Source organism: Silurus aristotelis (genome assembly GCF_946808225.1).
Source record: "Silurus aristotelis genome assembly, chromosome: 27".
NCBI lineage: Eukaryota > Metazoa > Chordata > Actinopteri > Siluriformes > Siluridae > Silurus > Silurus aristotelis.
Window position 1 is genome coordinate 3135457 of NC_139600.1, and position 13683 is coordinate 3149139.

At 39.1% G+C, this 13683-nt stretch overlaps 1 protein-coding gene across 31 annotated transcripts in view; it reads right to left on the reverse strand.

The window, feature by feature from the left end:
* The window catches only part of LOC310721075 (neurexin-1a-like), a 331556-nt gene that overhangs the window by 48572 nt on the left and 269301 nt on the right, over nt 1-13683 (reverse strand). For 17 of the 31 annotated variants that reach the window (XM_083532304.1, XM_083532303.1, XM_083532302.1 and 14 more), the window contains 2 exons: nt 10036-10125; nt 7932-8269 (listed from right to left, as the gene is read on the reverse strand). In XM_083532304.1, coding sequence (XP_083388430.1) covers nt 7932-8269; nt 10036-10125 — 428 coding nt within the window. The remainder of the gene's footprint in view (nt 1-7931; nt 8270-10035; nt 10126-13683) is intronic. The other 14 variants (XM_083532317.1, XM_083532316.1, XM_083532314.1 and 11 more) reach the window with 1 other exon arrangement.

A 13683-nucleotide genomic window follows, 5' to 3' on the forward strand; every position in this document is an offset into this window, starting at 1 on the left:
TCTATCTATCTATCTATCTATCTATCTATCTATCTATCTATCTATCTATCTATCTGTCTGTCTGTCTGTCTGTCTGTCTGTCTGTTCCTCAATCTCTCACCATCTATCAATCAATCCATCAATCCATCAAACCGTCCACCCATCTCTGCATTCATCTATGTATTGATCCATCCATCCATCCATCCATCCATCCATCCATCCATCCATCCATTTATCTACCCATTGATCCCTCTATCCATACGTTGCTCCATCTATCTAACCATTTATCCACCCATACATTTATCTGTATATATAAAACCATCCAACTATACTTCCATCTATTTATAAATCCACCCATCCATCTATACATTTATATGTTAAGCAATCTATCTAACCATCTATCTGGCCATACTTTCTTTCATCCATCCACCAATCCCTTCATCCGTTCTTGTTTCTCTATTCCTACAATTCTGTATTTTCACTGAATTAAAGCCATAAATTCAGTGAAAAAAAAACCTCACTGTTAAAAAAGAAAAGCTCTAATGACGTCCTGGAGATCGTTACAAACGAATCAAGACGTTTAAAACCCTTTGAAAAAAAATAGAATTTCCGTCATGTTGGGGCAAATTCTGAAAAGCCGTCACCTAGGAAACGAGAAGGCTACTACACTACATGGACAAAAGTATGGTTTTTTTTCAACATCCCATTCCACATTTAGTTCCCATTCTCTGTTATAATACGATTAGAACTAGATTTTAGAGTGGAGATTTGTGAGATTCCTTCAAAGTCAGTTGTCCCAATACTTTTGCCTCATGTCGTGTAAGCGTGAGTACATATGTAAATAACAAAGCGGATGAATCAGCGATTCGTCTCTACACTGACATCTCACACTGGTGTAACACTGAGGGGAAATCTGAAGAATCTCCATCCTGATCTGGAGTTCTGCACACACTCAGATTGTTCATGCAGTCAGGAAGATCTCCGAGTCCGTGTAGAGAAATTCTTACGTTACTTTTCTTCTGCGTGTCGAAGAGTTTTCTGTACCGTTCTCAGCTTTTCCCCTCTGAGCTTTGCAAGATAATTACTACAGCATGTCCTCCGGGTTCTAACTTGTTATTGATGATGGGTGGATGTCAGACAGACAGAGAGAGAGAGAGAGAGAGAGAGAGAGAGAGAGAGAGAGAGAGAGAGAGAGAAAAGTGAGTGTGGTAAGCTGAAAATCTTGTTTTGAGGTAGAAGCTTTGCTACACCTCTGTTAGCTTAAACGTCCAAAAAAGGAATGAACACGATAAGCTAAAAATAGCATGACTCCAACAATATGGCCTCGGACATGAATGCCATTTTACCTCGATCTCTAGAACACTTACACCACGCTAACACGGGCTCTAGAAGATGCACGACACGGGCTCCAGAACTTACACTGTCGACACAGGCTCTAGAACACTTACCCATGTTAAAATGCACCTAATGCCAGCACTGAGTCTAAAACACTATTACCATGCTAACACGTGCAGTAGGACACCAACACCATCTCAATGCAGGCTCTAGAATGTATATCTCAGGTTAACACAAGTGCTATTAGACTTTTTACACTATGCTAAATTAGACTCCAGAACACAGACTTTGGTAACAAGGGCTGCAACATAATTTTAACATGTGCTCTAGAAAATGTAGGTCATATCAAAATGGGCTTTGAAGCACATATACAATGTGAATGCAAACCCTAGAACATTAATGCTATGTTAACATATATTATCACAGCCTCTAGAACATATGTTAACATAGTAAAAATAGGGTGTAGAACATGCACGCAATGCCAGCACTGAGTCTAGAACACTATTGTCATGCTAACACGTGCAGTAGAACACCAACACCATGTCAATGCAGGCTCTAGAATGTATATCTCAGGTTAACACAAGCGCTGGAAGACTTTACACCATGCTAAATTAGACTTCAGAACACAGACTTTATGTTAATAAGGGCTGCAACATCATTTTAACATGTGCTCTAGAAATAGTAGGCCATATTAAGACGGGCTTTGAAGCACATATACCATGTCAACGCAAACCCTAGAACAGTAATGCTATGTTAACATATGTTATCACAGGCTCTAGAACATTTTATATAAAAAGAAATGGGGTGTAGAACATGCACGCAATGCTAGCACTGAGTCTAGAACACTATTGCCATGCTAACATGTCACTAGGACACTAATGCTATGTCAAAACAGACTCTTAAACACCAGCGCCATGTCAATGCAGAACATATATCTCATGTTAAAACAGTTGCTAGAACATTGCACACCATGCTAAATTAGACTCCAGAACACAAAATCTGTGCTAACAAGGGCCGCAACATCATTTTAACATCTCTAGAAAATGTTGGCCATATTAAGACAGGCTTTGAAGCACATTTACTATGTCAACACAAACTCTACAAAATTGCTTGTTAACATGCTTTATAACTTAAACTCAAAAAAGTTAAGACAGGCTTTAGAACACTCGTCATGTTAACACAGGCTCTAGAGCACTAACGGGATGCTATCACATGCGCTCGAAATTATTTTAGAACACTAAAACCATGTAAATGCGGGTTCTAGAACATGCACATCATGCTATCATAGGCTCCATATGCCATGTTAAGAACACGTTGTGTCATGTTGTCACCGGCTCTAGAACACCAAGGCTCTTGAACCCCGATGCCATGGTAAAACAGGCACTAAACCCATGTCAAAGATGTTATCACGTGCTCTAGAACATGTCTGTCTTCTTATTACTGGCTCCAGTACATGTATGTAGAACACAAGCGCCACGTTAACTCTAGGACACCAACACCATGTTAGCATGGGCTCTAGAACACATGCCCTGTTAACACAGGTTGTAGAAAACCAATGCCACATTAATGCGAGCTCTAGAACACATACGTCCTGGCAACACGGGCTCTAGGCTGATAAAAATTGCAGGTGAAAGATGAACCGCTCACTTTTTCACGAAATGACATTTTCATAATCCATCTTTTCTTTCTTTTCCTCTTTTTTTTATATTCTTTTTTTTTTAAGTTCATTCACAGCGAGCTCGGCTCAGCGTGGCCGTGTTCATCAGCTCTCAGAACGAGTACATGAATCATCACAGGTCATTTCCGGAAAGTTCTCCTGTGCCTTGTGTTTTCACTAAATCAAGGCCATAAATTCAGTATTTTACTGAAAAAACAAAACAAAAACAAAGATCTAACGCCATCCTGAAGATCTTTACAAACGATTCAAAACCATTTAAAGGAAAAAAAAAACATGTTGGGACAAATTCTAAAATCCTTCACCTAGAAAATGAGAAGACTAACACTATAGTGGCAAAAGTTTGTGGACACCTGACCATAAGATTGGTATGTTTCTTTGTGAACATCCCATTCCACATTGAGTCTGCATTTCCTTTTATAATAACCTCCACTTTTCTGGGAAGATGTTCCACTAGATTTTCTGGAAAATGTGAGGTTTTTTCAACCGGTAAAGTCAATAGGGTTGGAGCTCTATGGCACGAGATCTTCCACGCCAGCCCATGGAAACCATGTTACACTAAGAGGGATCTGAGGAACTGCTCAGCGCTGAAGCTTCAAAGAATCTTAATCACATATTCTCATTATGGCAATTAATAGTTTTTTTTAATTGGGATATTTTAATTCAGTCGACACTCGAGACAAGCCGCGGATTAACGTTTCTCCTACGTCTTTATTCAGCTTCGAAAGATCTCCTGTTAAATGAGGACTTAATTTTCGAAACTTTTTATGATTATTTTATAAGTTTCAAATATTTTTTCACTTTAAAAGCAATGATTTTTATTCCTTCTACCATCCGGTGATGTCACAACAAACTGACCAATCAGCAGCTTCCAATGAAATCCTTCCAACGAAATCACAATGTATTTCTCAATCATCGAATCTTTCTTTCTTTCTTTCTTTCTTTCTTTCTTTCTTTCTTTCTTTCTTTCTTTCTTTCTTTCTTTCTTTCTTTCTTTCTTTCTTTCTTTCTTTCTTTCTTTCTTTTCTTCCTTCTGTTATCCCCTTCCTTTTTGTCAATTAAAACCATCCATCCATCCATCCATCCATCCATCCATCCATCCATCCATCCATCCATTATTTAAAATATAGCATTTTCAACTAAATTTAATTCCCCCATCTTATCTCCTTCTCTCTTCGTCTCACTTTTTCCCCCCCTTTCTTCTTTGTCTATCATTTCCTTTCATTCACTTATTCTTTTTTCTTCCTATTTTTACTTCTTCCAACTTTCTCACACTCTCTCGCAACTTCTTCTAACTCTCCAGTTCCTTTAATTCATCTTGTGCCTTAACCCATTTACCGAAAAATTAAAAAGACAAAGACATTAGACGAGAGAGAAAGAGAGAGAGAGAGAGAGAGAGAGAGAGAGAGAGAGAGAGAGAGAGAGAGAGAGAAAAACATACATATATAAACACCAGGGCTGGTAAGATTCAGCGATTAACATCGGTGCTTCGGGATAAAAGCGAACTGTCTGTATGGGATGTTGAAGTGCGTCATATCATCTTTTAACATTCGAAGTAATGGTACGGATCCACGAACGCACCTGAGCGTAAATTCCTGTCTGGGCTCCGTCTGCAGCGTCGTTCGTTATTGTGTCTGATTTATGAGCTCATTTGCGTGTTATAAGTGCTCAGCATTGCTCTTGTAGCTCAGTGGGGATTTTTTTTTTTTCTTTTTTGTCCCTGGTTAATTTTTAATCACCTCGCCGTTACACAGCTGCGCAACAATAAGCAATTAAGACATTTTTTTCCCGCCTCCTGACTTTATTCTGGCTCGGGTGCACTCTTTCGCTCCGAGTCGAGAGCTGGGAGGTTTCATCTCAGAGGGAACGTTTAAACGGAAAAAAGATCGGCCTCGCATTTGCCAGGACGGAGTCTTCCAATCTTGCAAGGTAAATGTATTTTTTATTTTTTTTTACAGAGGTGATCCCCTTCCTAACGAATTCCGCCCACACAAGGCGAGGACGAAATCGCATTACCACGATAAGTCGGTAGTTACGTGTAACGCAAGATAAACGCACCAGCTGCATTGTGCCAACGTACAAAAAGCCTCACGGGTAGGAAAGCTTTGATGGAAAGACATTCACTTACACGTGATCACTCGCTCAATCGTGAAACGTGGATCATCCAGACGAGCTCAAACAAGACGATCAAATGATTAAAAAAAATGTCCAGAATTGCAGGATTGACATCATATCCTGGTTCAAGGGGTTACGCCTGAAAATCCGACCATGCTGGCTCAGCTAGATTTAATCAGGACCTTCGTCTGGTCATGTGACACAAAAAACGAACCAATGGGAGAACTAGTTGGGGATCAACCCTGCCTGGCATGTACGGTTCTGACATACAGATGTTCCTGATAAGCTAGCATGAAAATGTTTCCTTTGGAACTAGGAGAAACCAAACCTGTTGCAAAGTGCACAAAACCAGCTACATGAAGATATGATTTCCATGGGATGGAAAATGTGGAACCGCTCTAGAGCGCTGACCCTATTGAACATGATGAATGTGAATGCTGAAGGCACAGCCCAGACCTCCTCACCTCACCTCACCTCACCTCACCTCACCTCCATGTACATCAGTCAATTTCGATTTCGATTTGACTTTATTGCCAAAGAAATGCAGTTCTAACGCATCTAAATGGAAGTGCATAAAGTGGCTTATCTACAATAGCTAGCAATATGGTAAATGAAGGTATGGGTCCATACGCACAGAGGTTTGGGTAATTAATCTACAGAAGGTGCACGAAGAACATGATATATACACAAGGTGGTATTAAAAAGTTTAGAAACTAGCAAATCTTTACAAGAAAGTTCTTCTGGAACGTGCCATGGAAGCAACACATTCTTCAATATGTGATTTATGAGGGTCAGTGCTCCTTGTGACTGTGCGTGCAGCCTCGTGCTGCCATCTGTTGGAGAGTTACGGAACTAGTCCCTGAAAGCTTTTGATATTTTCTGTAAAACAGTCTAGAATTTTTATGGTAGGTTTATTTTAACAGAGAAAGACAAAAAAAAAAGAAAAAAATTAAGGGCTATAAATTAATTTGCATTCAATCAAGTGAAATAAGTATTCAATCCCGTAACAAATTGGCAAGAATTCTGACTCCCACAAGCCCAAATTAGTCCTGCACATTCAAGAAAGTACTCCTAATATCAACTCATTATGTGTATAAAGACCCGTCACTTACATTTAATGGAGTTTAGTAGCCCCAATCTAGAGTATCGCTGTCATCTAGAGCAACTTCATTTCAATGGTGCAACTGAGAGAGTTGAGAGCCCAGCAATGGCAACTTGGCCGTGCCAAGGTCCAATACCTCAACCCCTGAGCTCCTAATTCCTTCGGAGGGTTTACCTAAAAGTTCTACATTTACAAACTGCTTTCTAATTAGTCGCAATGTTTCATAGAAAACCGAATCCCTGAAGGTTGAAAACGATATATAAATAGCCGGGGAAATAAAAGGTGAGAATATTGTGTTAGCCCATGCTGTTTATTCTGCGTCCCAGATTTAATAGCAGACTCTTCAGTTGTGATCAAGCGGAACCCAGCAATTTCACCTTAAGGGCTTCGGTGCCCCCAATGCACACTGATTTGGCACGAGCATGATTCAGTACATTTCATGATTTGGTCCTCATCACGTCACCAAAAAAAAAAAAAAAAAAAAAAAGGACACTTTCCTTTTGTTCCTTTTGTGCCACAAACACAATACAATCGGTCGCCTACGGGGGCTTATGCATGCTCTCTGAAGCATGAGGTCGGAGAAGAACCCGGAGGCTGCGTTACTTTAAAAAGCGTCCGCTCAGTAGATAACAAGCTGACCCGAACGAGGTCTTCGCATCCGAACCACTTCACTTTCTCCGAAATCAAAACGGCAACGGCAGCAAATCGCATTATTCCCCCAACAATCCCGTGAATGAAAAGGAAAAACACAAACATCGAGATAATTCCGGGCTGTTTTATTTATCCGAGTCGATTTTTTTTTTTTTGTTCACAGGAATCCAGGACAAACCAAAGCATGACGTCACCGGTTCAGCGTTTGCGAAGCTTAAGGCGTAAGATGCTTACAAATCGAGTGGTTTGAATGCTTGTGATTTTTCTGCAAATCGTTCAAATCTTCTTGGCTGAAAAAATGGCCACGATGAGCGATGAGCATTCCTGCCCGTGTCCTTGTTTCTGTCATTTGTCAGATTTTTTTGTTCTCAGGAATTGACGCCATTTAAAGTGGGTGGGGCTTATGGAGATTGGACCCGTTAACGTCTTTTTGCTATTTAAATATTCAGATTCCTAAATGAATGGAATTTAAATATTAAAAAACTTCCTATAACATACTAAAAATCTATGAAACATATCAAATAGTATTTCAAATAATAGATAATCTACAGTAGGAGGGAAAAGACCATCGATCTGTTTAGTAGCCGGTTCCCTCTAAAGGTTCCCTCAGGAAAGCTAGCACTGAAGCTGGAAGTTTCATCTGTTGAAGCTAATGATCGTAGATGTTGGGATTTAAACTATCTCAACCTGTTTGCAAACTTTAAATGCTTAAAAAAGACCGGATCGCTGGCTTGGAGCCGGGTATGGAGCGCCAACGAGGTCACTGGCAGAGGAACTGGCAATGCGGGAGGAATCGAACCCTAAAATCACAAGAAAAATGGCCATGGACAGGAATCTAATCTAATTCCCTTTTAAGTCAAGTTTTGGTTGAATTTTGGTCAAATTTGGTGGGAAAGAATTGCAAGAATTGCAAAAAAACCCAACAAATTTTTTACTTTATCGGCCAAACTTAGCTTAAGCTAGCTGCTTTGATTTAATGTTGGTGTTAAAAAAAAAGGCACGAAATAAATAAACTTGATGGACTTTGGAGAAACACAAATCCCGAGCCGAAGAACGAGCGTTAAATCGCCTGACCTGCTGCGTGTCTCTGGGCGTGGTCTGCTTGACTCTGCGGCTGGAGGGGGTCGTGGTGCTACTGGTGGTGGTGGTGGTCTCCATGATGGAGGTTGAGGCGTTGGATTGAGGCGTGATCGAGGAGGACGAGGACGAGGACGAAGAGGAAGGCGCTTCGCCCACCAGCCTCACGCTGCCCTCGACGCGGACGTTCGGGTTGCCCTCAACGGCCATGTTGAACACTTTGAGCCCGTTGTAGTAGAGGCCCGACATCTGACCTTGGAAGGAACGACTCCTGTCTCGCTCCCAGCCACCGATCTGGATCGTAGTCTGGCTGTTGAAGATGGTGAGCTGCCGGCCTGAAGCAGGGAAAGAAACAAAACAATACAGACCGATGGACGGCAGCGCTCTGGCGCCCACACTCATTTTTTTTTCCTCTTAAAAAAAAATGGTAGGGAAGAATTTTAGGGAATAATCACACCTGGGGAAAAAAATAAAAATGGATTATTTGTCCGGCAGGATAAATTAACCATCGCCTCCGAGAAATGGTTTGTAATTTATCTGTCCTGATGATGATGATGATGATGATGATGAGGGTGTTGTGAAGTTAAATCAAATATATAAATATATATATATATATATGGACAAAAGTATTGGGACACTTTCTTTTCCAGCCAAATGTGGTTCTTCTTTATATAATTATAAAAAATGTGACTTTGGATGCAGCAGCATTAAATTTTCACATTTATTTTTTTTTTTTAAAGATCCAACCATGTTCCAGCATGAAGCCCCGAAGCCATCTCCATGAAGATCTGCTCTAAATGAGTTGGAGTGGAAAAATCTCTTTCTATAGAGCTCTATTAGAACCCTATTAGAAACCTTTTGAGATGAAGTGGAGCTTATTATATAAGCAAATGGAGACTGCGTGTAGGACGGGTCAGGTGTCCACAAACTTTTGTCCATATAGTGTATGCAAAATAACAATTATAAACAAAAAAAAATAATAAATATTTTTTTCCTAAAAGGACGCCAAAGACGTCTTCGACTCCCCTTTTTTTAATGAAACTCAAATCATTTGTCAGAATTAATGAAGGAATCGTGAAAAGCGACTCTCTCCATATGAACTCTCCATGTGTGGTTAAAGAGCGTTGGTTTTTTTTTTCTTCTCTCTCCTCGGCTAATGTCATACGAAGCAGATGTTTCCGCTCCGACTGCCAATTGGCGTTCGGAGAAACAAGATGTTCGCTCTTCGAAAGCGTTCGACGAATCCAAAACTCATATACAGCGACGTCGGAGACCGTGATCGAGAATCGTCCTTTTAGGAAAACTTTTTCCCTACGTTAAAACATAGGAACTGAGGAACGGCACGTGAGGATGATGGAGATCTGGTTTGATGGATTCGAAATGATCATAAAAAAAAAGGGATGGAAACAAAAAGCGGACGAATATTCTGAAGAAAGAATGTGTGTGAGGTTCGATTTTTCTTCCCAAATATTTCCCATAAAAAAAAACAAAAAAAAAAAACAAAAAATAACAAAATGACAAACAACAGCGACGACACAGGCATGCACTTCCACGTCATTTCTGGCTCTTTTATCTGTCACTTCATGCCTTGCGTAAATTTTCGACATGTTTCGTTAAAGGGACTTCTCATGCCAATCCATTTCGGACTATTTAGCTCGGTTTAATGGTCCACATTAAATCGCATTTGTAGCAAAATTAGGGGAAAAAAAACCATTAAATCTAATTTAATATATTTTTTTAGCATTTAAACGTTGAATAAAATATAAGATTGCAAGATTAATATTAACATGTAAGTTTATAAACTAATTAGATTTACATTACAGTCCCTTTAACCTGTAATTAACATAAAAACATTGAAATATATATATATATATATATATATAAAATTAGAAATAGTCTAGAAAAATGTACATAAAGCACTCAAAAAACATTATAGGAACTACATTTATGGGCTAATCGCTCGTTATTGTTGTCTGTTTAACTTTAATTTATTCATTTATTTGTGCTGAAAAAATCAATCAATCCATCAATGAATGAATCAATAAAAAAAATACTTTATAGTTAAAATTACTGGTTAAGTTTTAATCATGGGGGTTTTTACCTTTGTCGAGTAGCCATTCGTCAACTACTCGACCGAGTCGGTATGGGATTCGCTGCCTAGCGATCGCCAGTCGTTCGTTATCAATGTTGCCTTTAAAGTTTAAAGAGACATTTCATTGGTTACAAGCTGGAAGGTCAAGAGTTAAATAGTAGAAGCCTGGACTGCACAATTGTTTAATTTTTTTTTTAATTAGTATTTATATTATTTAATTTTATTAGGAAAAAAAAAAGATTACAAAACAAAGGAACAAACCAAAAAAGAACATTTAATTCAGTTTATCTTTGCGTTACCATTAATTGACATAATTAATTGTACATTTATCGAGATTAAATCAACTAAAAAAACAAAAACAAACACACATCCAGTTCTCAGAGATCCAGACAGTTCTACAGAATATTGACAACAACAAAAAAAAAATTCTACTTTAAATTCTAGTTACACAAAATTTTTGATCAATGCCTTCTTTCTTTTTTTTTTCTTTTTTTTTCATGTTTACACCTAATTATCACTTCGAAGGCATTCAAATACCTTAAGATTTAAATAGATATATATTTATATAAAAAACAATGACATTTTCATTTCCAATTAAAACAAATTTTAATAATACTATTTATCATGCTAATTATGCTATAAATTTTACAGTCACCGGAAGGTCAGGAGACAGAGCATGAACTAAGAAACCAAGGGGCAGAGAAGTAAACAAGTAAACAAGTGAAGCAAAAGGTTTTGACAAAAACGTTCGGATTGTGCCGAGTCGACTGAAATGATTTTGCTGCTCTTACGGTATATACGGAAAAGCGAGAAGAGGGTTCCAGATCTCTGCGGGTTTTGCGCCGGAGAACATCCAGAGAGGAAGCTAAAACCAGTGTTAAAGTTTTTATTTATTTTTTTTAAGCTTTCTTAGTGCAGCAATGATAAAAAAAAAAAAGGAAACAAAAGAAAGGGAGGTGTTGCCTTTAAGGGCTTCATTAGAGGGAGTTCATATCAAGATTTGTGTGTTTAGTGAACCGTTAAAGAGGGAAATTAAACCATGATATAGAAAAGCAGTTCCATATTTTTGAAATGTCCGGGTTGACATTGAAGCCAATTTGAGGTTAATCTTCCCTCCAAATATTCCTCTACCAACTCCCGAAAAACCTCCTTTTAGAAATCTGTACTTAAGAAATCTGGAGAAAATTGGCTCATTTTCACAAGATGGTGTTGCAAATCTGACTTCAAGATCTTGTCCTGTAAGTCTTGAGCTACAGTGTAAGATCTAAGTCAAGTTCAGAGTCTTGAGCCATAAAAATAGAGTCGAATTCAGAATCTTGAGCTTTAAGATTCGAGTCGAATTCAGGTTCTTGAGCTGTAAAATCCGAGTCAGGTTCAACATCATAAGCAATAAGGTCTAAATCAAGTGCAGAGTCTTGAGCTGTAAAATCTAAATCAGGTTTAGGTTTAGAGTCTTGGGAAACCTTATAGAAATCTAGAAGAAATTATTTCTCTTTTGCAAGATGCCATTTCTGCTTTTAAGATCTTGTCCTGTAAAATCTGAAGTAAGTTAAGAGTCTTGAGCTATGAGATTAGAGCCTGATTCAGGTTCTTTAACTGTAATATCTAAGGCAAATTCAAAGTTAATAATGCTAAAGTATAAGCTCTAAGTCAAGTTCAGAGTCTTGAGCCATAAGAATAAAGTCGAATTCAGAGTCTTGAGCTATTAGATTAGAGTTGAATTCAGGTTCTTGAGCTGTAAAATCCGAGTCAAGTTCAATGTCATAAGCTATAAGATCTAAATCAATTTCAGAGTCTTGAGCTGTAATATCTAAGTCAGGTTTAGAGTCTTGAGAAACCTTATAGAAAATTAATTCTCTTTTGCAAGATGGCACGAAATATCTGCTTTCAAGATCTTGTTCTGTAAGATCTGAAGTAAGTTTGGAGTCTTGAGCTGTAAAATCTGAGTGAGGTTCAGAGTCTTGAGAAACCTTATAGAACTCTCAATCCTATAGAATCTGGCTTATGATATGGAATCGCTGTGTGGTGGGCGGGAATCCGGAACTAAATTGAGAGGAAATTTGGAAACACAGACATCACAGCTCGGGGTGCGATCTGAACAAGCATCAGACGATGGATTCTTCGAAATATGAAAAAAAAAACAGATGTCTCACTTTCGTTCTGACACGGCTTTGACGTTGTGAAGACTTCACGTGTAAACTAGGCCAACGAGTCGTGTGCAGAGGAGGGCAAGATATGTGTTATGACTCTAAAAAACTGCACTGCAGCGCAGACCGAGTTTGAAGAACGGCTCGGTCGAGGTGGCTTTAAAGTCTGCGTGCCGACGCTCTTTTATTTATTTGAAAGCGGGAAAAAAAATAACTTCTTTGAGCATCTAGCCGGTGTTTCCTTTCCAAGGATAATGGGAAAGCATTGAGAGCATGCTTAAAGAAACATGCTCGCTAGAGTGTAGCAGGTGGGATTCGAAAAAGAAAAGGTGTCATCGTGGAGGGTAATAAATATTTGTCGCTTCGTATCTGGGGAAAGCGTGGTAAGCCCAAGGCCTGCCTCAATCCCATCAGCCACCTGACGACAACGCAAGACACCTCACTGTGGAGAGGTCACGTGCAAGCTGGGAGGGCTGTAGCCAGAGGAAACAGAAAGGCGGGGGAGGACATGGGCAAATAAATTCAGAGTTATTACTCTCTAATTACGCATGCTGTATAAGCGAGAGCTTGAAGCCCCCAGGCTATAAGCTCAGTCAACACGCTGCCCCGTTGCTCCCAACATGTCACCGGGTATAATAACACTGCCGCGGATGCGCCACTAATACGCGACGTTTGGGCGGCACTTGACACGACAAGCTTACTAATGCACTTCCGAGTCCAGCTGTGTAAAATATGTATCATGAGGCTAAGACCCAGCACCAGAACTCCCTCGAATGTATTCTGTTCAAACTGATATCAGTCCAAAAGATCTCACTGTGGAAATGCTGGAATATTTATTTTTTTTCTTTTAGTATCTTCATCAAATACAAAGTCTGAGCTGTTGTTTTTAGGCTCCAGTTTCCAGCAAGAAAGAGCTCAAGAGTCTCAAGCTATAAGGTAATAGTCTATTTTAGTGACTTCAGCTGTTCGATCTAAGTCTTGTTCAGAGACTTGAACTGTAAGATTAGAGTCTAGTTTAGGGTCTTGAGCTGAAAAATATGAGTCAATTCAGAGACTTGAGCTGTAGGATCTAAGTCAGGTTTAGAGTCCTGAGCTGTAAGATTAGAGTCTTATTTAACGCCATGAGCAGTAAAATCCAAGTCAAGTTCAGAGTCTTGAGGTTTAAATTAGGTTCAGAGACTTAAGCAGTAGTTAAGAGTAGAGACTAGTTTTATGGTCTTGAGCTATAATATCCAAGTCAGGTTCAAAATCTTAAGTTATAAAATCCAAGTAAAGTACAGAGTCTTGAGCTGATTTATATTAATTTAGTCTTAATCCGTACAACGTCTGATGCTGTGGAGTCTGATTCGGAATCCAAAGCTGTCGCAATAGAGTTGAATACAATGACTTTAAACACAAAGTCAAGATCAGTTCGGAATTCAGAAGACGGCGTCAAGTCCAGAGTCTCGAGCAATGTTGCTGAAACAAGAAATCCGAAGTCGTTATTCAAGAGTCAGAATTGAGTCTATAA